The 25,559-nt window shown below is 43.7% G+C and overlaps 1 protein-coding gene across 1 annotated transcript in view; it reads left to right on the top strand.

Moving 5' to 3' along the window:
- The first annotated feature begins 286 nt into the window (after nucleotides 1-286).
- Nucleotides 287-25,559, top strand: part of DOCK10 (dedicator of cytokinesis 10) — a 167,551-nt gene continuing 142,278 nt past the window's right edge. The window contains exon 1 of the mRNA XM_074153246.1: nucleotides 287-901. Coding sequence (XP_074009347.1) covers nucleotides 287-901 — 615 coding nt within the window. The remainder of the gene's footprint in view (nucleotides 902-25,559) is intronic.

Consider the following 25,559-nt stretch of genomic DNA (forward strand, 5'->3'; position numbering starts at 1 on the left):
GTGTTAAGACATAAAGCCATATTCCTACTAACAGAAGATGCAATCATTCTGCTAGGAGGGGAGAGCTGTGACTATTGTGTAACTTTTGTGGGCTTAACTGGCTAAACTTAATTTTGTACCGACGAAGTTTTCCATAGTGAAGAAAGAGGGACGCCACGCCAACTGGCGGAAGGACTGGAAAGCATCCAGCCTCACTCGGTGCAGGGACCACACTAGCCTTTGCTGCTTGGCAAACGCGTCCCACCAGCTCCGAGGATGATAGGGCTGACCAGAGAGCTGATTTCCCATGCAACCTGCCGGACGGGCTCCGGATTCCTCCGGTGAGCCGACAACCCCACGCTGGCGAGCGGTTAACACCGAGAGCAGCTCTTCCCCTGTGGATCCCAGCCCAGCAGCCTTCCTGCCGGGGCATCCCCCGCTAACCACACGCGCGGAAAGAGGGGCGCCCGGGCCGGGGCTCTCCCCCCTGCGCCCCGCTCCCCCAGCCCCCGCGGGGCCCCCCGTCGCCCCCTCGCCGCGCAGCCGCCCCGGAGCCGCCGGGGCGGGAGCGGGGCCGTCCCCGCGGCGCCGTCGCTCGGCCGGGGCGCACATGGCCAGCGAGGGCGGCGGGGGCGCGACGCTCCCCCGGGGAGGGGCCGCCAACCCTGCGGCGGCGGGCGGCCCCCGCCCCGCACACCTCCCCCGCGCGGGGGGAGCGGGAGGGAAACCCCCAGTTCCGCTTCCTGACGGCGCCTCGGCCCGGGCGGGGAGCGGCGGCCGGAGCGCGGGGCTGCCGGCGCCCATGGCCGGCGAGCGGACGCGGCGCTTCACCCGGAGCCTGCTGCGGCCGGGGCAGGCGGCGGAGCTGCGGCACAGCGCGGCCACGGCCGCCGCCGCCGCCAGCGGGCGGCTCCAGCTGCGGGTGAGTGCGGCGAGGGGCAGCGGCGGGCGGACGGCGGCGGGGAGCGGGCACCGGCCCAGGTGCGAAGCGCGGTCGGGAGCCGGGGCGCGGCGGGGACCGGAGCGGGGGAAGCCGCGCTGGGTCCCCCGGCCCGCACCGCCCCTGTGGGCGAGCGCTGGCCGTCCCGGGCGGCTCGCCGGTACCGCCGCGCCTCCCGCCCGCGCCTCCCCGTTTCATCGCTACAGGCGGCTGCCGGTGTCCCTCTCTCTGCTGACTGTCTTCCTCTCTTGGGTGTCGCCGGTTTTCTTTTCCTTTCGAGCGAGCTTTGCGCGGGCAGATGGAGTGGAACACGAAGACCCCGGTGCCGGTACGAGCTGGGGGACGGGACCGAGCGCCCCGGCTCTCCCGAGTTATCCTCAGTCACGTGGTTTTTAGGTACTTCACAGCCCAGATGCTCGTTGATGACCATAACTACTGCGACACGTGTGCGCTCTTGGTGATTTCCACTGGAAACCCCATGGAGGGGGGCCTCAAATGCCTCAGAAACACAGACCCCAGTCTTCATAGTAACATTCGCTTCTAAAATGCCTTGCCGGAGGCTTCAGTCCCCATCTCTCTCCATCAGTGGAACTGCACAAAAGAGCTGCAAACTGTTACTGCACTACTTTAACAGTATTTTCCCGTTACGTACTTGTATGTAAGAACTTAGCTGATAGGCATGGACAGCAAGTTGTTAGTGAACAGAGAAACGTCCATTAGCTTTTTCGAATCACTAGCCTTTTATGAGTCACTTATTAGCCATTTTTATATTAAGATCCCTTTGGACTTAAAGCTACGTGTTATGAGAGATTAATGACTCCTTCTTAGATGATTAAGCATATCATTACTGTGAATCATGTAATTCAGATAAATATTTTCCTTTTCTAGTTTTTCAGGCAACGCAGTTCGTGAAATAGACTGAAAACTGAAAGAGGGAAAGTTGTAAGTGAAATGTCATCACTCATCAAAGCTTACCCCACGCCAGTGCTTAAGCACAGTGCACGCTGTCTCTGCATAAAACGGGAAACAATTCTGCAACTCTCTTCCCATAAAATTAGTGGCTGTTTCCATCTTCTGAGGGGCCTTGCCCATTAGAAGTGGAGAGCAGCGCTGAAACGGCTGCTCTGCTCGGAGGCAGCAGCCAGTTCATGCTTCCTAGCTATCTGTACACCAAATGGGAGTTGTTTTCTTTACCTCACTAGATTTGCAGTGCTTTTGCGGTCAGCTTTGAAGGTCTTCATAAAGCATTTCCAAGCTTGTGACGTGTGAAAGCTTGGTAGAAGCTTACTTTTCTCTCCTGACTTCCCACGAAGGTTGTACGTGCTGTCAGCCCTTGTCAAATCCTCAAGTGTCTCTGCAGCTACTGCTGGCAGATTTGCACTGTGTTGCCCTCTGGGCACAGAGAGATCAGAATTTGGCCCATTGTCAAACAGGACATGACGTTGATGAAGTTTTGGTGGAAACGTTGTAGAAACTGTCTCGGTTTGGGCTCTGCCCGGACACCGTGCTGAGTAGTTGTCCCCTAAGAGAGTATATTTAAGTCCGTATACCAGCTGAACTATTGTATTCTCTAATGGCATCTTGAAGTATTATAAATGAAGTTCTATTAGAAGTATATTTTTCTCTGCTGTAAGAATGCAAAAAAACCCAGAGAATGAGACTGATGAAGCAAATCTGAATTTGATGGTCTAGTTCCCTTGAGGAGAGTGGTTTTTTAAGATGTTGCTAACAGATCTAATATTGTTAACTTAAGAATATAGTATTTTAATTACTGCTCATACATTTGAGTTATGGTTTACTCAATCTGTCTTTAAAACATCAAGACTTCAGTTGTGGGGCAGCAAAAATTGTCTGCCACTTCTGTGTCTGACTTCCTGTTGACTGATGAAACACACTGGTGCTGGATTTCATCAGAGCTTTTGATTTGATATCTGAGGCAAATGCAGTCAGATCTGCAAAGATGGTCTTTTAAAGATACTGAAGTTAAGATTTGAAGACGCCAGGCCAAATTCTGGTTTCAGTTATACTGCTCAGTGGGAGCACTTAGGGACTTCCAGATGTTACGTTTTATTCACCAGCAGGCACAATGGTTCTGAAGTCTGGGTTGCTTGCTGCGTTGAGTATCTATGGCTCTGGGAAACTTAATGAAGTTACCATCTTTTGACCACACTTTTTTGGGTTGCTAGTAATGTTGCCTTTGAAAGGCAAATTTTTATAAAGTATCTTATGCTGAGGACTCATGCCGGGGTACAAGGCTTTTGTCTTAGGGTTAAGCCTTTTCTAGCTACATTAGCTAAGAACGAGCAGAATTAACCATTGTATCTTGGCTAACAGACAGAAGATGCCTTGGCAGCCATGACCTGGGTTGCTGGTTGTCCGTAGCCTGGTTTGGGGCTGCCGCGTGGAGCTGTGATGTTCTGTGCTGGGCAGCGATCGGTGCCTCTGGATCCATAATGTGGAGTGCTGGGGCCAGCAGGTCTGTTGAGGCGTGTTTCCCGGTGAAGCTCCTCTGCCCCACATGCCTGGCACACGGGGAACGCTGGGGTGGCACAGCGGTTGCGGTAAGGCTGTTGTGTTGCTATTGTAGAAAAATCCCCCAGGACCTGAAATTTCTTGCTGAACTTGTACTGACTTTTCTGTACCAGAAGTGAATATTCTTGCAGAAGAGAAAAATCTGGTGTGTTCAGTGAGGTGCATCGCTTCTCATCTGATTCTCTGGATGTATCAGCACCTTGCCTTCCAGTTATACTAAATCTGACTGGAGTGTCCTGAAAGTGGCACAGCTGCAAATACCTGGCTGCTACAAAGTAGGGAAAGTGTGAAGGTGTAGAGAAGCGTAAAGAATTAAGCCTCCTGGTACTGCTTTGGTGTATCTCGTGTATTGAATTGCAGCTGGGCCTCTGTCAGCAGGATTTGTAACGGCGCCTGCAGTAGGGGTCATTCGTGTCTTAGCAATTTGGTAAGAGCCTAGGGATCAAATGCCTATTTGACATTAGCTGTCTTAGAGAAAAGTGGAGTGTTGTGTCTTTTAGCTCTTTACTGTCTTCAAATATATTGCTTTTTCTTTTGTGTGCTTTACCTTCCCTTTTCCTTATATTTATTCATTTAATATGAGGAAAATAGTTGCTAGTATTCAGCACAAACCTGTTTGTAGACAGAAATAAGTGTCAGTGTAATGAGGGGAAAGGGGATGGCAGAAATAAGGATGTTTATTACTTGGTGTTGTATTGTGTAAGAGTGGAACTTCTCTAGTGCCTTGAAAGATAGAAAGTGGAAACAGAGGTTGAGGGTGGAATACATGTACATATTTTGTTGGTAAGGGGCAGTAGCTACTGTGTTTTGGAACAAGTTAACACATTCTACCTTAATTACCCATCTCTTCAACAGGTGTGGCAGTACTTCAGGTTGTTTCCATAAGTGCCTAGTTAAGCTTTCATGCAGAAAAGGCAATTCACCAAACTAGTCAGTGAAATAGATCAGCATCTATCCAGGAGGTAAATAATTTATTGTATTTTGAAACTTTGTTGTGAAATTCTTTGTCTCTTCTAATAGAAAAGGCTTGTTTGGAAGTTGCTTTGTGAATGCTGGCTGCCACTGCCCAAGAAAGCCAAATAGCTGTGCACAAGAGAGGGAAATTAGTATGTCTGTTGCTTCATTTGTGTCTGTAGCTGCAGCAATGTTTCACTGGAAGTTTTTAAAATAGGGTTGGGCCAGTTGGTGCTCCTAGAAATCAGCTTTCTAGCTGCTTTGCTAATATTAAACTTCATGTTATGCTATTATTTCCAGTTCTCAATTAATTTGGCTAAGTACTGCTGGCTGCAGTACTCATCCTTTACATAAAGTATTGTGACACTGTTTTTCTAAAAGAGCTGTGGGGGGTCTTGCTCCTCGTCTGTCTTCTGTACTTAAACAATTTAATAGCAGCCTGGAATTGGGTTGTTGCTCCATGTGTCTTTTTTTTGGCAGAGGTTTCTTTCCATCACACTGCAGCCAAGAGCAGAGAGTTGTGGTGTCCAATGACCTCGTACTGGCTGTCTCTCTCGAGTGGAAGGCTGGATTACATGGCTTTCTCTTTCCCCAAAAATGTGTTTCTCTCCTTGTTATTTACCTGAGGCCGCTGTAATTCCTCCCTGAAAGAACAGATTCCATTTGTTTTCAATGTATGTTTCATGTGGTATGTTCATTACAAATAATAAAGTCTCTTTTTGTATTGTATATTTCTAGTTTGGGGTACGTAATAAACTGGGGGTTCTTGGGGTTTTTTTTGTGACTCCAGTGGCGTGCTGTAGTCTCTCAAGAAGAGTAATGTATATTGTTTACAGCCTCACAGAGTGTACCCGCTCACTGCCTTGGTACTCTGGATAATAACAGCAGAGCTTGGGCTGTGCTTATACTGGAGGATCACGTTGTATGGCCTTTCCTTATTACGTGGCCATGCTTCGATTGGTCTTCCGTGTTGAGAATCAGGCCAGTGAATGAAATGACACTGAAAACTTCATCTCTTGAGAAGGTACAGTGTTAACTGAGCTATTCCAAAGACACAGATTGGACTGTGAGAGGCCCCTTTCTTCTGAGGATATTCTGATGTCTACTGTTTGTCCAGGGCAAACCAAACTAAGGCATTTATACAGTGAATATACCATGGAGCTGTGTACAAAATAGACTCTGTGTGGTTGTACGTACATGTATGTTCAGACTTCACAGGCCAGCCACTAGATTTTTGTCTATGTCCTTGCAGAGTTCTTAATGTATTGGGTCTTTCTTTTTTTTGTGTTTTCTTTGGTTAAGGCTGAGGTGATAGCCTGGTGAGGAAATCTTAAAAGCATGTGCATAGAGTGAAAGCCTCATCGCATTTTGGTGGCTGAGGAGAGACAGTTAATTTGTGGCAGAGGCGTAAGGGAATATTATCTGCAGTCTAGAGCTGGTGAAGGTTCTGCTTTCGGGAGCCTTTGCATTTGAGATAAGTTGTGGTTTGCTCAGGGCAGACAACTTGTCAGGCATAGTTAGCATGTTGGCAGCCTTCTGGGAATGCAGTGCAATTCTGAAGTATTAAACAACTAGTTTATATTTGTATTTTACCTGTGAACCTTGTTCATGAATCTGTATTTCAAAATTTACCTTTAATTAATATCCTGTGCAACATCCCTTGCCTGTTCAAAGACAAGACCCTGGTTATTTGCAAGTAGTTTCCTTTCTTAGCATTTTTGTTTAGTTTTGAAGTGTCTGACAAGTAATTTTGTAGCTGTTCTTCAGCTGGGGTATCTATCCCAAGGCCGCTTGCAGTGGTGTGGCCCTGAGAAGGATCTGATGGTTTTCAGCTGGCTGCTGGAGCCCAGATGTAAGGGCAAGCCAAGCAAAGGGCACAGCAGGAATGCGCTGCTTGCACATTCTCCAGCTGCTGGGCTCCCTCCTCTGCAGGCAGACAAAAGGGCCAAAGTCTTCTCCTGAGCAATTCTAGGAACTTCATCTCAGACTAGCACCGGGGATTAAATTGATGCAGAAATGAGGAAAAGGAGATAAGGGAAGAGAGCCTCGGGAAGGGTGGAGACAGAGAAGGGAAGAAAATAGTTTAGGAAGAAGTCAAAAACATTGGAGAAAATGGGGGAAAAGAGAAAAGACTTTGTGGGGAAAGAGAGGCTGAAGAAGACGATAAAACGAAGGAAAGAAATGAAGAGAGTGGCAAGAAAGATTTATCAGGTTGGTGAATAACTCCTGCAAAGAAGCCCTTCATGTGGAACCCTAGGCAATTGTTTAGTAGGTAGGGAGACCTAGGGACTCGGATTTAAATGTGGAGTTTCTTACTGTTGTTTTGAATCTGTCACTTGACTAACACTTTGTTTTAAATTCATGGGAAGTGAGTCAGCTTGAGTAACTCAAAATGCTCTCCATTTATAGAAGCTGCATTAACTTTTTTTCCCTTGCTTACAAGATTGAATAAGGGGTCTGGGGAGGGAGAGAATGAATAGCAGTAGCAAAGAGAAGGAGAATCTGCAAAATTTTCTTGTGTTGGCTTTGGAAAATTAAGCCTTGTGTTGGCTTTGGAGGATGGTTGCGCAGAGAGAAGGTTTAATATTGTTGTGGTTTGAAACAGGCAGTTCTGCAGCGCATGTGTCGCTACCAGAAGTCAAAACATGTTTGTAACTTTTCTAGCACAAGGTCAAAGGGCTATGAAATAGTGACACAGATGTGATTATTACACAAATAACAAAGACTTACTTGCAGTATGTGTAATGTTTCCAGTTTAGGATTGCCTGCATTTCACAGAATTCAATAATTTTCTGAAGCTAGATTATATGTGCTGTTTTATACCAACTGTGTATTCTTATATTAGCAAATGCCAACTTTATCTCTCTTTTTGTTAATAAGAACAAACCACCAGGAGGTAACTGCCCAAGGTCATGCAATAAATCTATAGTAAGAGCCTTAGAATGATTGTCTCCGAGTTTGTCCCCGTCATGGGCTGTCCTGCCCCATATGACTGAATAGTTTGCTTGGCTGTTAAGGCTGTTTGATAGTCTGCCCCGCTATTCCCATTGCTGGTGTGGGCAAAGTTTTCCGTCTCCTGTAAATTGTAAGAAAACTGAGAGCTGCCTGCCCTTTGTGTACTTACTTAGTGTAAATGACTTCTGCTCACGTTGTCCCTTTCTGGGCAGGCACAAACAGGCTCTAAATAGTGGTATAATAAGAGGGCACCAAGCTGCATTAGTGCTAAATGGTAATGTGTGTCAGTGAAGCCTTCCGGAACCGTTCTCTTACAGGAGAGACTCAGGAGGTTTTTTCTTCTTTTTATTTCCCACTGCTCCCCTCTCCTTTGCTTTTTTATATTGGGCTCACAATGCAGTAGCCTTTTTTTTGTTGTTGTTGTTTTTTTTCCTTTCTACCTCCATGTCAATGATACATAATTACAATCTAAGCACACTGCTTGGATATATTTTTAGTGGATTACTTGTCATCCCTGGTACCATTTTTTTTTTTTCCTCCATGATACACGCAGGCAAGGGGTCGATGTTGCTTTTTGTTCTTAAATTTTACACAGTGCTTTACAAGTACAGGGAGAGAGTTCCCTCGGAGCGCTGGGGATGGTGCTCCCCAGCCTCTCCTCTCCACCTCGTACTCGGGGAGTTAACATCCAGCCGCTTTGCTTGGGTACCGTCATGCTATTTTTCAGCCGGAGCCCAAATACTGCATGTTTTGGAACACAATGTAATGTTTTGAGATGACATAATGTAGATGTGCTTTAAGCTTGTATAAAAATACATCAGATGAGGAAATCTGGATACGTCTGTGACATGCGCGGGTTCATGCTGTGCAGACAGCAGTGCTAACTGTAGCTACCATCATCAGGATCCCAGGTGAATGTAGGGAACAGGAGATGGATGCCTCCATCCAACAGGAGTCGTCTTCTGCCTCTGTATAACAAGGTTTTATCTCTGCAGACTCAAAACAAACAAAAAAAGCTTCAAAAATTGAAAAAAAAATCCACTGTATTACATTTTAAATTACTAATTCATTCATTATTAATTAACAATTAGCTTACTACTAGATTTTCTTCCCACAGTTGCTGTTGTGCTGTTGGTATACATTGTACAGAAATTTCATAAGCTGTCGACATTGTAGCAAATTTCTTAGTTCTGAGGGTAGTTCTCCACTTCCGAGTTCATGTTGTGTGGAGCAAGTACAAGGCGATTCTGTCATTGAGTCTGAAATGGACTTTTCAGCTTTGAGAGTAATGTTCGCCGACTTAAAGCAAACGTGATTCTAGGTTACTTTGACATGTTGACCTAAATTAAATGATGTAGATATAATGAAATTTAATGAATGCAATGGAGTTGGATACGATAGAGGGGGGAAAAAAGCTTCTTTTTTTAAGTGTTACTATTTATCAACAAGAGTAGTGCAGGAATGTTCTCTCTGTAACTGGAATGACTAGATATGCTTAGCATAGCAAAAGGGGAAAAAAAAATCTTTGTTTATTATCTTTGGTTTTGGTTGGATTTTAATTTTTAAACTGTCGTCATTTAAATGCATTGGTTGACCATGGGTGTTTTCTGGTAGATGTACCTGCTTTTGCAACTGTGAGTAGGCTGATGTACGACAGCTGATTTTGAGGACTATACTTCTAATTGATAGGCAAGAATGAAATTCTGGACTCTGGAGTGTCTCATAACACATGCCCCTGCTTTTCCAAGGACTAAGTTAAAGGCTCACCATGTGGGGAGCACAATGACCCTGCAGAGACAAGATCCAGAAACATCTGAAGGTGTCTGGAACACTTTAACTATTAGAGTTAAATGTGTCTGTGTTTTGATGCTAGTTCCTCAGTGATCTTTGTTCTAGATTGGTTTGTTGGGTTTTTTTTCTTGTTTTGGGAGAGGTTAGCATGGTTTGAAGAAAATACACTTCTGAAGTGTGAGAAGCTGCTTCTGTGATTTGAGTTTTTGCTAGGTTTTGGGACAATTTTGAGGGGTTTGTAAACCTTACTGCATTCCACATTCTGCCCTCCCCACTCAAATTCCTATGACTTTCAAAAACTTATTCCTTAAAATTCAAACCAGAATTTTGTATTTTGCATGAGTTAGAGGAATCCTTGAAGAGCTGCGGGTGGTTACCAGGAGTTTTCCTGTGACACCTTTACCAATTTCTTTGTATTCCTTCTTGATATTAGGATTAATTCCTCTTGCCTTTCTCTCTCCTGGTCCATTTTCTACATTTGCACTGTGACTAGATTTAATGCAATATAGGACCAGTACAAAGATTATTACTTGAAGTTCTGAAATACAGTCTAGTTCGAATTAACTCTACTGTCTCTATTTTAAATGCAACCTCCATTACTTCCTCTCATCTTTGCTACAGGCATGGTGCATGTCTGTTCCTGGGGCTTTAAAGTTAGTGTCCATGTGGAATACTTGACTTATTTCATCATTGGCATTTCTGATGGTATCGTTTGGTATCAAATGTGGTCGTGAAGTGTTTATGCTGCTTTGATACTTGTGCAAGTACTTGCCCAGGAGTGGGGTGGGGGGAGAAATTTGGGACCTTCTACTCCTTTGCAGGGTGTCTGAGCAGGAGCAAGTGTCTGCATCCTGACCCTTGCAGGCTGCAGGCTTGTCACTGTGGGTGTGCTTGGTACTGCTGCAGCTGAGAGGTGGGGGAAATAAGCACACTGGGGTGCTCTGGTTTGCAGGTGATGTGTCCCCAAAGGTGCAGGGCAGAACAAGTATTCTGGGAGGACGGACGTGAGGGGGAGGACTGCTATGGTATCTTCTGGCCACAGTGGTATGTAAAAGAGCGTCACTGGCTTCTAACCCTGAAACTTTTTCCATCCCTTTCGTCTGCTGTGAGACACTTGTTGGTGCTTCCTTCTTGTCCTCTCTCCACCCCCTGTCTTCTTGCCCTTTTAGCTCTGTGCAAGGTTTGGCAGCCCCAGCGAAAAGTCCAAGCCAAAAAGTCAGCAGAACGGAGAAAGGAAAGGCTGGCTGTGCCCAGATATTGCATAAAATGTACGTGCAGTTTGAGAGTGAGGGAAGGATGCCAGTCCTCCATATCCCCCTTCTCTCCCCTTTGGAAGCAAATACAGTACTCCTTTCCATGCTATGAGTAGGTGCAGGAGAAAGTATTCAGGGCTTGTTGAGTCTTTTGGAGTGAAAGTGATGGGTTGAAGTCTGCCTGGGGGCTCTTGGTTGGACTGGTTTAGTTAATAAATGAACTTTCGAGTCTGTGCTGTGAAAGAGCTTTCTCCATTGCTGTGCAAGTACCATGGCACATGCCAGGCTTGATGTCTTTTGTTAGGAATGCCTCCATTGCATTTCACAGGCCATGAATTAACTTGTGGTATTTGTAGCAATATCAGTCTCTCTTTGGAGATAGAGGTGTACAGCCTTTTTCCTGGTGGCTTTTTTTTTTTTTTTTTCTTTTCTGTTTGTTAGAAGAGCCTCAAAAGCGGTTCAGAGGCCAGAACTTGGCCATCCTTGGGATGGAACCATTTCATGGCTTTGAACTTTTAAGCTATGCTGAAAAAAATACAGGAAGGTGCACGGTACAGAACAACTGCGTTGACAGGGGAGAGACCTTGGGAAAACAAGTCCTGGGTCACACCTCTGATTCTGCACGCAGAGAGAAAGGGAGTGATGAGTAAGTATTAAAAGCAGTAATGAGCAGACTTTGATATTTGTTCCAGAATATCATGTGGTCTGTATCTTTTGTATTCACATATTTGCAATGCATACTAAAATATGTGCTGAGCTATCATGTCTCCTTTGTCAGTATGTAGACACACTTTTTTTCCTTCCGTTCACGTGCAGCAGGTGGACTTCCAGCAGCAAATAAAGAGCAATTAGAGTAACAGTGCAGAAGTGAAATATCATACGCAGCTCTCATCTGAAAGCAAGTTACTAAAAAGCATCTGCCTGTTCCAAAGCTCACACCTCACTTTAAGCATCAGTTGCCTTTTACATGAGTAACAGTTGGTTTTCTCTTTGGGCTGTGTGATTGTCTGCTGGCACCATTTCATTAAACAGCTAAAATTGCTAAAACACTGGTGGAAACAAAGTCATAGAACATTAAGTAGAATTGAATGATACCGGTCTCTTCAGTGCTGCACGAATTTATCCTCATAGCTTCCCTGGAATCAATGAGAACTGTTTTGGAGGTTAGTTAGGAGAACTTACCGAATGGAAATTCAGGAGATACACAAGCAGAAATTTAGCTTATCCTCTTTTGCTGGCTAAATAATAACCTGTGGTTTAACAGCAAAGTTGGGAAATCCCTAATATACACAAAAACATTGCAGTCTAGGTAGATGATAGCTTTTCTCCAAGTGTCTTTAGAAACTTCCTGCTCCTTCTTTGTATATTTCAAATACATACCCAAGTGTTCACAGAAAGTTCACTTCGGAAAAGAATTGCAGTTCATGAAACCCAGCAAACCAAAGTGGTTTAAGTCTGCTCATTTTGGAAATGGAAGAAGATTGGATGATTTTTATATGTAGAAATGATAGCTCCAGCTTGCTGTGGATGTTGGCAATAAAATACTTTTTGCCTTCTATGTATTCTTTCTCCGGAAAGGGTAAGGAGATAACGGTTTGCAGAGCAGTTTCAGGTGGAAGTTACAAGTTACTTGCGTTGCAGTAAGCAGGATGGGCAGTAGTGCAGCAGGGCACAATAACTGACATAGCTCGATATGAGGCTTATCTCCTTTTTTTCTTTCTAAAGTTGTTCTTGCAATGAGAACCCTTCAAATTGACTGGGCACGGCCTGTATGTTGCACTTAAACATCTTACTCTCATTTCTTCATTCTTGTATCTACCCACTCCCTGCTTTGCTGCCCTCGCCCCTTCCAGTCCTCAGTCCTTCTTGCTCTTTGTGTCTTTCTCCCACTTGTCTCTGAGCCTCTGTTAATGCCCCTCTGTGTGCAGGAACAGTGTGTCAGTTGTCTGTCAGGCACCCTATCTCTGCTTGCCGTGCACGCCATCTCAAAACCCACTTCTTCCAGGAATTCTCCTTGCCAGGTCTTCAGACTGATACTCTCTCTGCCCCTTCCCTTCACTGAACAGCTATCCCGTGTTGCGCTGTCTCCTGCGCCTCTCACCCCCATGCTCTCCATGTAAACTCTTTGGGTTTGGTAATATGCCTCTCTCCTTGCTTGAGTGTAAAGTTTTACATTAAACAAATGGTTTTGTATAGAAAATTGCTATTTGAATGACTGTTCATTAAATAAAATAAAATTCAAATAATAGGTAGTGATTCCTTGAAGAAGAACCTCTCTGCTCTGTCTGTTTCTTAAAGAATTTCTCTATCAGTGGTTCCCTGTTCAGTCTGGTGTGGAAAACCAGAACATAGCAATAGATTTATACATACTTTTAAGTAGACTTAAGTAAATAGGTAGCTGGCAGGGCTAACATCTGTTTCCTCAGAATAATGTGGCATGCATGTTTTTTGGGCTTTTAAGTAGAGATACTTGGCATTTAAATTCCATGCTGATGGCTGCAGGGATGTGCTAGAATGAGCTATAAGGGCCTCTATACTTGGTCTTTGTGCCCCGATACTCCTGGGTTTCTGTTTCCTACCACTGTTTCAGTGTTTCAGGGTGTTTTTTTTCAGAAGAGCCTTGCTCCTAATCCTAAAGGATCTGGCAGGGATTCAGATTTGAAAATGTGGGTTTCTTTATTTTGGGGAAGTGTTTGTATGATAAAGAATGTGAGTTGGCAAATGACTTATAATTGGAGCTTGAAAAGCTGAGGTATGAAGCCTGTTTGCTGTAGCAGTGAGGGGCTGGTTCTGAACATGGTGGGTCACCTACGGTTCCGACTGGTGTACTGGGTCTAACAGCACCCTGGCAGCACCTCTTGAATCCATCTTGAACAGTTTGCATTGTAGCTGGTAAGCCTCAGTTGTGTTCCCGGTGCAGAGGTGAAGGTGGGTGTGCTTTACAAGGGGTGATAAGAGGAAGATCGCTGTCAAGGAACAGCAGCAGAGTGGACCTTGCCATTTTGCCCCCCAGAAAACAGCTGCAGTTTTACGAAAGGACGCTTTATCAATTGACCGCTGATGATTAAAAGAATGAAACTTTTAAAAACAAGAAGTCCTTATACGTGTGGTTCTTAATAGTTTACAATACAAGAATTACAGGAATTAAAACTAAAAAAATGAAATCTGAATCTTCCCTCTCACATGTTTCCTTCCCCCCCCCTTTTTTTTTTCTCTTTTCTCTCCCCCTCCTCCCTCCCTTTATATTTGTTTGGAGGCTTGAATCAGTGGAACTCAATATATTTTCATGTACTGCTACAGTACTTAGGTAAGTGATGCCAAATGGGAATATTTAGGGACAAGAAGATGATCTTTTTTCTTGTCTTTTAATTGTGGCTGTTAAGGGTGAGCCTTTGCATCACTAATGCCTGGAGCTGCTGGGAAATCTGCCTATTTGTGTTTCTTTTGCTTTCTTTGGGGTGATGTATGAGGAGGGTGTGTGTGTGTGTTCTGTTTTACAGCATGTGTCTTTTTTTTTTTTAAGTTAACAACTTTGTGTATTGACACAACTGTGCCTCAAGGGGAACTGGGATGGGTTCCTTCAGTGCCAAAACCCTAGCACATTAGCACACCATTCTCCTCTAATTCTTGTTTATGAAGATTTTTTCCTTTCTTGAAGAAAAATGCATTGAAGTAGTAAGCAGCTTATGATTTCATTCAGTTAATTGCTGTTAATATAGGGTGAAAAAAGATAAGGCAGGATGACAGTGGTCTTTTTGCTCTCAGAGCTCCAGGTGTTCCCCATAACCAGTATGCCAAACAGACCCTGCTATCGTTAGCTTACAAGGACGATTTAAAAATATTTTTCTGTCTTAAGGGTAGAAAAATAAACAAAAATTGAACCATGACTAAGAAATAATACTTCCTCATTGCTCTTATCATGGGCTCAGCTTAGGAGAATTTTTTAGTTTTTTCAGGTCTGTCTGCAAGATACAGTAATAAAAACTGGCGAAATGCAAGTGCTAACGGTACAACTGCTTTTAGACAGTTTGGCAGGAAACACTATTTCCTGTTCTGTTGACTTTCTCATTAACCCATCTGGGTCTTCAACATTTGTTGCTACAGTGGGACAGACAATGTTAATAACAGCCAGATTTAAATATCTTTGTCACTTTAAATAGATATAGCAGATTCTGGTTAAAAACCACAGAATTTCCTATTAATTCTTTGGATTGCAATGTAACATCTTCAGATTTCTATCTGCATAGTTGAGTAGGCAAGTGGGATTATATTTACCTTTAATGTATGGGCTCATACTGGTGTGGTTTGCTCTTCTGGATCAGGATAGAGCTTCCGTAAGTCGTGTGTCACAGGCAGATGCTGGGTTCCTCAGCACTCCAAAGTCAAATAGTAATTGTGGTGCTATTTGGTTATATGCTTCCCCGATCACCAGATAAATCTACATGTGGAGCAGGATGATGGATCCATCTTCATTACTTTCTTGAGATGAATTGTACCTTTGTCTCTTGAAACCCCAGACAAGTGCTATTCACAGCCCAAAGGTAGCAGCAATACCAAGATAGAGGTGAACCTCCCTTAACCTTTCACCATGCCTGTTGCTCTTGGCTGACACTCATGTGAACAGTGGTTCAACAGGATGCCTCTAATTAATTACCTCCTACCAGGGTGCAGCAGTCTTTTGTGGCTGGCATTCAGGCTTGGGGCTGATACGTGAGATTTGAAAGCCAGAGGGTGCTGCTTCACAGAGTGGTGAGATCTGCTGATAAGCTTGTGCTGGGTGGAGCACGCGTTCTCTCGGTGTCTCACTTGAGATGCTGTGGCTTCCATTTCCCAGTGCTAATGTATGCCACCAGCAATCTGCCTCAGCGCTCTCCTCAGCAAATTGCCAACCTGATCTTTTGTGAAGGGTACTCATGTTGAATTTAGAATTATTACATGAAGAGTAAGACGCTGAGAGTAAGAAATTGTAGCCAGGTCCGCCCTTACGGCTGACTGTGTGTTTAGTTGTGTGTATATGCCTTTATTTAGATGTAACTGTTCTTAATTTGCTCAGCTGCTTGACAGAAACATAAGTGACAGCAAGGTGAGAGCTCTTTTGTTGGCTGTAACTCTGTTACCATGAAATCATTGTAACATTACATATAAAGTGATAAATGATCATTAACTTCTGATTTGAATCTTAATTACAGCACTAATTATATGTTGGAGTAAATTTCAGCAGAAATGAAGAGTTGCTATCTCTATATCTTAATTTCTACCAAAATTTTAAGAGAAAGCTGAGAATGTTTTTCCTTGGTGTGAAAAAGGGATATGTTTAAAGGGAATCTGTATGGATCAACATGCATTCACTTGGATATTGCATGCTCTAATGAAAGTTTTGGCAGCATAGACAACCAGAATGTTTACTTCCTTAAAAAACAACAATAAAACAATCTTTAGGGTTAAAGTGCCCGGCATGTAGTCTGTACCATTTAAATTATTTGCTTATGCATTTGCACTTTTTCAGCTGGAGTTACTTAAGAACATAAGCCTGTTGAATGCCCAGTTGCCAGCTGAAGAATGAAGGGGTGGTCCAGGAAGTTGATCATCTGTCTAATTGCATGTTCAGCACAATTATAGAACTGCTTTCTTCCCTGAAATAAATCAATACATTTGTAAGCGTAAATAATTACGATTTCTTGAAAAGCACTATCTGCCTACTTTGTGCTTTATTTCCTGCTGGGGTTGAGAAATCCTGGAAGACTAAATAGAGAAGAGGTCAACATTTAAGTACTAACTAAAATTACTAGGATCCTTTGGAAGTTCATTTGAGATGTGTCATAATAAAATAGAGATTGACATCCCTCTGTTGTACTAGATCATTTTTATTTTGCTCTGAAACAGTTCTACAAGAACAGATTTTTTTTTTTTATACATATTAGTTAATAAAAAAGCCAACAACAGATACGTTTTAGGGCTTTAATAATAAAAACAAATGACTTGCATTTCAGTCACCGAGAATGAAAACTCTTTGCACATATGTGTATTCAGCTCATAGTTTCTACTCATATTTTAATCTCCTTTGGATTTCGGTATTAATCTTTCAAAACACACATGTTACTAATCAAAATATTATTCTTCTAAAGATTTTTGCCTGAAATACCAAGCAGAAGACATATGTTTTTAGAGACTGTGTTACAGCATCACAAAGACAGACCAAACAATTTACAGTTGGGCTGGTGTTGCTAATTTTGTATTTAGTTGAATAAAGAGCCTTGTGGATGTGAATGTCAATTGACGCCAGCAATGCAGGTTCATTAGTTTTGGGTTTTGTATGATTTTATTCTCTTCTAGAGTTCAAGTAGAAGAAAGGGAGTGAAACCCTGACAAGAGACATGAAATGAAAAACACATGTTGCACAGAAAAGCTGTCCAAGGGACAGAACACCACAATGTCGCTCATTAGATGCTAAAATAGCTGTTACTCAGTTTGATGTAGTGAGCACATTATTGTGCTGTGAAAAAAGCAAAGCAAGATCGGTTCTAAAAAGCACAGGATGCTTTTGTTGTGTTTTGCCTTTTGGGGTGCTTTTTCCTTTCCATGGTGGTAAGGGCAAAACTGTTGTTTTTGGGCACTTCCTTAGGAGGGGGGCGGGGGGAGGTGGCAGAGGAGCCACATTAGGAGTTGCTCCAGGTGTATCCTTTCTGAAAGGGCTGCGACATCCCCCTGGGGACTGTTGGTCTCAGGGACCTTGTGGTGCTGTTATGTGGGTGGTCTCACTGCTCCATTATGCAGCTTGGACTTTCTAGTTAGTGTAAAAGGAGGCGGGTTATAAGCTTCCCTGAGGTTCTAGATCTGCTAAGAAAGGAACTGGTTTGGGGCTCATCAACCCCCACATTGTATCCAAGAGGGTAGCTTCTGTTGCATGATAGCAGCTGGCACTACACACCCCCAGATCCCATTTCTGTGAAATGACTTGTCTTTGTGGAGACTGATGTTTATGCCAGTAGGATTCTCCGTAGGTCTATTCCTGTGTAGAAATTAATGATTTGCCCTGTGTGCTTTAGTCCCAGAAATGTCATGGTTAGGGCATACATGATGTGATCAAATGGGGAAAGGCTGCTTGGTTTGCTCCTCCTGGGCCTATCAGGTTTGAGGGTTTTTTTGAGCAATATTTAAAAAACAAACAAACCAACAAAAACCACAAGACCCTTTCTTAATATTTATAGCTTGAAAAACTTTGAGAGTCCTGATTCTTAGCTGCTTTATTTTGGGAAAAACTGCCATTGGATTCTTGGCACTGATAAGAAAGAAGGGATCTGAAGCCACGTTATTGTACTGTTAGTGGAAGTAATCCATATTCTTCTTGTGGGATCTTTCCTGTCAGATAAAAGGATACATCTGCAGCTGCTCTGTTTGGGGGAGTGGGATGATGGGACATCAGCACCTGAGACAACACAGTTTTTGATGGCCCCTGTATGTACAAATTTACTTTGCACTTCCTTTCTTACTTTTATCCACATTTTTTGCCTCATTTTCCATTTTGCATCTGTAGAAGCTTATGCTCGGAAATTGAATGAGATTTTTCCTTTTGGTTCCTTGCTCCTGGCTGAACTCTTTGCATATGGAGCCTGCCTCGAAGTGAAATTGCCTTGAAATAATAAGCAGAGATTATTCAGCTGACTTAGAGTTGAAAGCAGCCTGATTGGGAGCCTCTTTTGCTCATTTGTATGTTAGGTTAGAAACAGAGCCTTCTGCAAAGTGAAATTGTATGGCCTAAATGGCCAGTTTGTAGTCTCTTGTTCTTGTCTTTGTGTTAGTCTTTGGCTTGAGTAGCTCTTCCGCTTCGGTTGTGTTTAGGGCTCTCCGAGACAGGGCACAAATTCTGGCTCTGGTTTTCTAGCCCAAATAAGCTGTGTTCTTACACAGTCATGGAATAACTTAGTTTGGAAGGAACTTCTGGAGGTTGTCAAGTCCAGCTCCCTGCTCAAAGCAAGTCCAGCCAAATAAGGTTGCTCATGCCCTTGTCCAGCTAAGGACAAGACTCTCCAAGGATGGAGATCCCACAGTCTCTATGGTGCCCTGTTTCAGTGTTTGACCACTCGTCATAGTGAAGAACTTATTTTATTGTATTTAATTGGAATTTCCCTTTTCACAAGGTCTGTTCATTGTGTATCATCCCTTGCCAGTGTATCTCCAAGAAGAGTCTGTCTTCTTTATACCCTGCTGCTAGGTAGAATATAGACCAGCAAGTTTTCCCATCGGCCTTCATTTCTTAACAGTGGACAAATGTATTTTTTTCAGCATTTCCTCCTATGTTGAGTCCTTCAGCCTCTGTCTGTCTTGATGACCTTCCACAGGACTCTGGTGTGTCAGTAGACTTGTACTGTGTATCTGAGCACCCAATATGTCAACCCAGGTACTTTCTTCAACAGATTCATTCCCTGGTCATGTTAACAGGTCTTTTCTGCAACTGGTTCACTCTTCGAGGTGGCCAAACCTGTTCATGTGTTCTAAGGGATGTCTCACCAGGGTATTCATGTCATTACTATTAAATATAGCAGTATAAATACTTCCTATGCTCGAGACACCTTGCATTGTATCCAGGACTACATTGAACTCTGCTCATGGCAGTGTCATATCAGTAGTTGATGATCATTTTGGCACTGGCCACTGCTTCTAGCTCTTCCCCCTTTATTTTCAGCTTCTGAACTCCCAGCTTGCAGTAGAAATTCTTACCTTCAAGGCATTTGATGTTTTGAATTAAAAATTTATTAAATTAACCTGGAATGCTTTAGGCAGCTAAACTCCTGGCTCCTTGGGACAGTCCATCGTTCTTGTTAGGGGGTTTGGAAAGGGGTTTCTTGGCTTGAAAATCCAAAAGCCTCCTGTGAACAGCATGTGCAGAGCCAGGTAGGAAGTGCTGCTGATCTCTATCACATGCATAGTCTGACTCGGAGCCAGAAGGTGTTGGGTATTACTGTTGTCCTGTTGATCTGGCTTCTGAGAGAGAGAAAGCAGGGAGAGAGAGGAAGGATACCAAAACTGGGAGGCAGAAGGTGCGTCAGTTTAACCTCTCTGGCCTGCCTTCATACATGGGGAAAAAAAAAGTGGTGTGTTTTGGGTTTTTTTCCATTTTTAGTGCAGACAAATAAAAAATGTGCTTGGCTTCCAGGAGGTTATTCTAAATGTGCACATACTAAAGAATGGGAGACTGTGCTGGAAAGCTGTGTCCTAGGTGGAGATGCCATCAAAGTTAACTGTCTCTGCATAAGGCACAGTGATGTGCTGGGCAAAAAGTTACTGCAATTCCTGGTGGAGACTGAGACTGCAGGTCTGCGGAGCTGGTGAAGTTCTGTGTGTGTGGACTTCAGGGTCCCAGTGAAGGAGAGAGAGTAGAGCAAAGTCTTGTGTCCTCTCCGTCTGGCTTGTGGCCATTCCTCAGCACATGCCGCGCAGGCTGGCACTGAGTGCCACAGTCCAGTTCTCTAAATGTTTTCCCCCGTGTTTTTTTGCAATCAGTAGAGTCCTGCTTCTCGAGCTTATCTGGTCGGGCCTGTGCTTGTAACTGTCTCATGTAAGCAGTTAGGATTTGCGTATGAAGCCTGACCCATTCATTTAATATCTGATTCCACTCTTTCTTGATGGTGAACAGTTAATATTTTTCTTCGTTAAGCATTATGAGAAACATTAAAAGAAAGAATTCATTTATCTCATTTGAAGTCCTATCTCGAATTTTAAGGTATTTGCATTTTTTTCCTACTCATGTGAGTTGTTTGAAAAGTAAAGGAGCCTACAAGTAGGTAGGAGCAGGTCAAGAGATACCTTCCCTTGCAGGCTTGCTTGTGAGCTGAAAAAGAGATACAATCTTTTCAAAGAGTTAGAGGCTGAAAGTGTTCTGGTTATGGCGCAGTTCTATTTTTTGTTATCTGTTCTTAGCCGGTTTGTAAGTAGAAAGATGTCATTGGCTTGGACTGGAGGCAAATTGGACTAAGAAATGCATTTTCTAACAAGATATCACTGTCCTAAAATTCTGCTTTACTCCAGATTTGGGTGGTGTCTTTTTGAAAATAACTCCGGTCTCTGTATTTGTTCTTGCTTTGTATTTCTAGCCTGTATTTGAACAGAATATTAATTTTGAATGGTGGCAAGCTGTAGCTGTTACAGAAATAGAGACTAGGTTGCACATCTTGAAGATGAGATGTCAGCAATACAGGTTTTTATGGCTCTTGTCCAAAGTTTGTTGATGTCAGTGAGAGTTTTTGCAGTGTTTTGATAGGTTTTTAATCCTATTTTAAAGGAGAAGGTGTAGTTCATTAACTACAACCCATATTCAGGCCATTTAATACCAGGTATATTGCTGTACAAGTGGCACCTCATCCAAACCCACATGTTATTTTTAAAACCTCATTAGTGGCTGATGACTTCTCTTAGAGCCATGCAGCGTGCCACTGGGAGAATGGGCTGAGGGACGTTGCTCCTTTCTCTTCCTGGTATTTCTGTAAGCCGCAGGGCTGGTGCTGGGACAGCAAACAGAGAATGCATTTGCTCTTGTGTGGGAACAGTGGCTTTCTGTGTAGATGGGTGTGTTTCATTCTTTAAAATTGATCTGTGAAACATCTAGACAAAAGTTGTCTTTGGCGTTTTTGCACGTCGTGGAAGTCTTGGGCCCTGACAAAGTAACAGACCAGTTGTACTCCTGCAGCTGTAAGATCTGTCACAAAAAATAACAGAGGGGAAAAAAAAGCTAGTGTGGCTTTTGTTTCGCGCTCCCCCCCCCCCCCCCCCCCCCCCCCCATGCTGGTTTTGGTTTTCAGACTCTCTGCCATTGGGTTAGTGAAATGGAAGTCTTCTGGAAGCAGGACCAGCTGCTGATAATGCCGTTTGAGGGGTTGTGTGCAAGTGGAAAGTAGGTCTTTCTAAAAGAGGGTAATAATTTGCTACCAGTTTTTTTTGGGAACCAATGGGGTAGTGCCTGTTTTTTCTGCTGTGGCTTATTTGTAAAATCTTTGCTTCAGAAGTGTGAGCCCAGCCTTAGTTGTAATTTCTGGTGAAAATTCTTCCCACAGTTTATCTTAATACATGTTTTTATTTAATGCTGTGCCAGAGAAAGGATGAATTTTGGTAACTCCAACTAATTCTCCTCCAGTTTTATGGGATAATAAAATTTCCTTTAAAAAACAAACAAACATTTGCTTTATAAGTTAAGTAGTTACTTTTCCTGGTATGAAGTTAAATATTTGTTTTTCCTGTTACATGTTTAAGGAAACCACAACAATGCTCTTAGCCGCTCTTCAGAATATTTAGTGCTAAATCCAGAAGCCACTGAAGTGCATTGAAATAAAGAGGTTTTCGTCACTGCCTACACACTACAGTTCTCTCATTTTACTTAATCTAAGATCTGAGAATAATCCCATTGATGGCACGGAGGCTGTAATTGTAGAAAACTACCTGTCAAAGTGAGAAATTACTTGAAAATCAGCAGGGTGCTTCACTTTACTTACAAATAAGAATGTGGCAACTGTTTGCAGGCAAGTTATAAATTTATTTCACATTTTGTATAAAAATAATATTCTGAGAAACCCCTTTAGAGGTTGAAGCTCCAGAGATGTGTGTTCTAGCCCGGCTTCTGTCATTAGCCTGTTGGAAATCCTTACTTCAGTCTTCTTTATCACTTTGTCTGTTTCCTTATTTGGTAAGTGATTGCAGTATGTTGATGCCATTAGTAAACTGCTGTGGGATCTAACAGAGGGAAACCTCTGTATTTTGGCCACGTACAGTGTGTTAGTAATTAAGAATACTCCACACAACTTCTGTGTAATACTTTTCACCAGACATCAGCATGAAAGAGAAGAACAATACTGAGAAGAGAAAGGCGGCATTAGCCTGTGCAGTCACAGGGAGCCTGTTTCTGTGGGTATCAGACTTTTGTTATCATAGAATCATAGAATGGTTAGAGCTGGAAGGGACCTGAAAGATCATCTAGTTCCAACCCCCCTGCCATGGGCAGGGACACCTCCCACTAGACCAGGTTGCTCCAAGCCCCATCCAGCCTGGCCTTGAACACCTCCAGGGATGGGGCACCCACAGCCTCTCTGAGCAACCTGCGCCAGTGTCTCATCACCCTCACAGTAAAGAATTTCTTCCTGATATCTAATCTAAATCTTCCCTCTTTCAGTTTAAAGCCGTTACCCCTCATCCTATCGCTCCACTCCCTGATGAAGAGTCCCTCCCCATCTCTCCTGTAGGCCCCCTTCAGGTACTGGAAGAGGCTATAAGGTCTCCCTGGAGCCTTCTCTTCTCCAGGCTGAACAACCCCAACTGTCTCAGTCTCTCTCAGCCGCTTTTTTTTCTCCTCCATGTCCGTATGTGATGGTTTCCGTTTTCAGCAGATGAAGTCAAGAAACAGCAGAGATGTAAGAATGTGTTTTGCAGCTTGATCTCCCATGAGCTGGTGGGCTGTCCCGCAGCCCCGTGTCTGCTGTTGCACAGCCCTTGCTGGGCTCCCAGTTGTGGGCACACGTCCCGCGCTGGGCAGCCTGTCCCTGGGGCAGCACGCTGCCACCGGGCTCCCACAGGGGTGCTCTTACAGCAGGCACAGGTTCTCGCAACGTGCTCTGTCTTTCTGTGCCACATGTGGCACTGTGCTGCACAGGCAGCCTTCAGGGGGTGACTTCTTTGCTTTTAAAGGTACATCTGTGTGTAACTTGTCACTCAGTTGGAACCGTGCAGTATGTCAAAAGGTTAGAAAGAAAAAGCAATCCTAATCCCTCAGCCTGGCCTTTGGGCTGTCTCCATAGCTCTGGTGGAGAAAACCTGACTCTTCTTTTAAAGGTTTTGGATAATGCAGTTATTTCTCTCTCTCTCTCTTTTCTTTCTTTTTTTTTTTTTTTTTTTTTTTTTTTTACCCATAAAGAGAAGATTTTATAAACACAGTCATTTAATCTACATTACTTGTCATACCCAGCCAGGAGAGCCAAGTCTGGTGGTGGATTTGTCTTTCATCTACTACTCCCTAGAGGGTGCCATACACTTACTTTCTGCAGTCCTTCTTGCTCTGTAGCCAGGTGACATTGCAAGGGTTTTGTGGCCGTGCCAGCAAGGTATCACCTGAATGTTGCACTAGTGTAAGCCTTGCTGCTGCTGTATAAGGTACAATGAAGAGAAATGAGGTGGCTGAATGATTTAAGCCCCTCTTGTAAAGTTGTATCTGCATGCTGCTAATTGGGGAGTTTGCACTGACTGTAACTTAGTATGGTTAAGAATTGTTTGTGTGGGTCAAGGATAGCTTCGTGGGAAGGAAATGCAATTTCAAGATGAAAAAGCTGTGTGTCATTCAGTACCGGTTACTGCAGTAAATGCCTGCTTGCCTGGGTCCCTAAGGAGCAGCTGGTGAAAACTGAAGGAATACAAAGCCTGTGTAATTCTGACTCTCTTAGTCACCTTTGGCAAGACCCTGGGGCCTGCTCTGCTGTTTGAGACCTCAGTGTTTCTGATATCTAACTATTTTGAAGCATCGCTTTGAAATACAGTGCATGAACGTTTTTAAATGACAGGAAGAGGGTATGTTATGAGTGGAAGATAAGGATGCCGTTTATGGCTTTTAGCAACTGCGAGTGCATAAGCTTTCTTTGAAATAAGTGTGTGATCACCGTCTACGCTTGACAGCTTTTTTTTTTTTTTTTTTCTTCTCAAAATGTATGATGGCAGCAGTTCAGCCTGGCACCTCACAGCCCTTTGTAGGCCACTGGGCTGGATGTGAAAGCTTTGGGACATAACTGTGTTGGAAGAGAAGACAGGGCAGCTCCTGAAGATGGATTCTCATAGTCCCCCAGACCTCCATTAGCAACCTGCCAGCAGACAGAGAACAGTAGGTGGTATTGGAAATGCTGCCTCTGTGGCAGTGAGAGATGGCACTACAATGTGATGTCTGCCACGTTGCTTTAAGGACACAGTCATTAGAAGAAACACACTGAAAGCTTATGCTATTCCTCAGGCATAAAACGTGCAAGGAAAGGAGGCACATTAATGTGGATATCTGTCATCAAGCAGACTGCCATGAAGACTACCTTGTGGAGTCCTTCACATGACTGATCTGGGTCTCGATGCTGGTTCCTCAGAGTCTGGTTTGGATTCCACTGTTTGTTTTGAAGTAGCAGAGCATGAAGAGAGACTTTCAAACCTGGGTACATTTTTTTTTCCCCCTCTGCTTTCCTTGCAAATGCCTCCAAGCCTTTATGAAAACAAATACTGGAAACAAGGATCTTTGATATTTCTGAGGAGATTCCCTTTGCTAAGAGGAGAGTGTCTATCGGCTCTTTTTGTTTTGAAAAGGTGATGTGAGCAATAAATTACAAGGTGCTGAGAGATGACACAGTAGCTCACCAAAACGTGAGTGATCCTCATCTGCATCAAGGTAGAGGCTGTCATTTTGTTGTTGTATCTTGCTTCAAATGCTTGCCTGCTATTTGTGTGGGCTAGAACTTAACAGAAGTTTTACTATAAATGTGGGTCTCTGTGTGGAGCTGTGAGTGACAGCCACGGGCCATGTTGTTATGTGGTGCTGGGAGCTGCTCATCACCTTTACCAGGATGATGTATGCGGAATAGTAACTCATGTAGGATAGCCTTGAAAAACTGAAAAGATCTGCTCTACTCTTCCCAAAAGAACAATTCGTGCTTTAAAATGGTTGGGGCTTGGAGGGGGGTCTGACTCCAGAAGTCCTCAGGTGTGCTCAGCCGAGTGCTGTGCATGTCTTTGTGTACCAGTACATGACCTGGACTAGAACCTTCCCAAGCTATCTCTGATTGAGCTATGCGAGGTGACTAGCTCACCTGGCAAATTTTTGCACTATCGCTGATGAAGGATTTTCAGTGAATCGACATTGTTTTGCAAGTTTATTAACCACTGAGAGTTCAGGTAAATGGTCCTGTGAGTTGGCTTCAGAGTGCCAACAAATTGCCCTGTGTGACAGTAGCTTTGTATAAACCCGCTTTACACCAGCGAGTACCTTGCTCAGCTGGATACTTGGGCATCTTTTGGTAAGTCGTAGTGGTGGCATGACCATTATCATCTCTAACAATGCTGTTCTTGTTAATTGTACCCATATGCTGTCTTTAGTTCCTGTTCGTGGCTTGGGGCTTTTGTGGGTCAGACTGAACAGGCTGTTGTAAGCA

This window comes from Numenius arquata, chromosome 9, assembly GCF_964106895.1.
Source record: "Numenius arquata chromosome 9, bNumArq3.hap1.1, whole genome shotgun sequence".
Lineage (NCBI taxonomy): Eukaryota > Metazoa > Chordata > Aves > Charadriiformes > Scolopacidae > Numenius > Numenius arquata.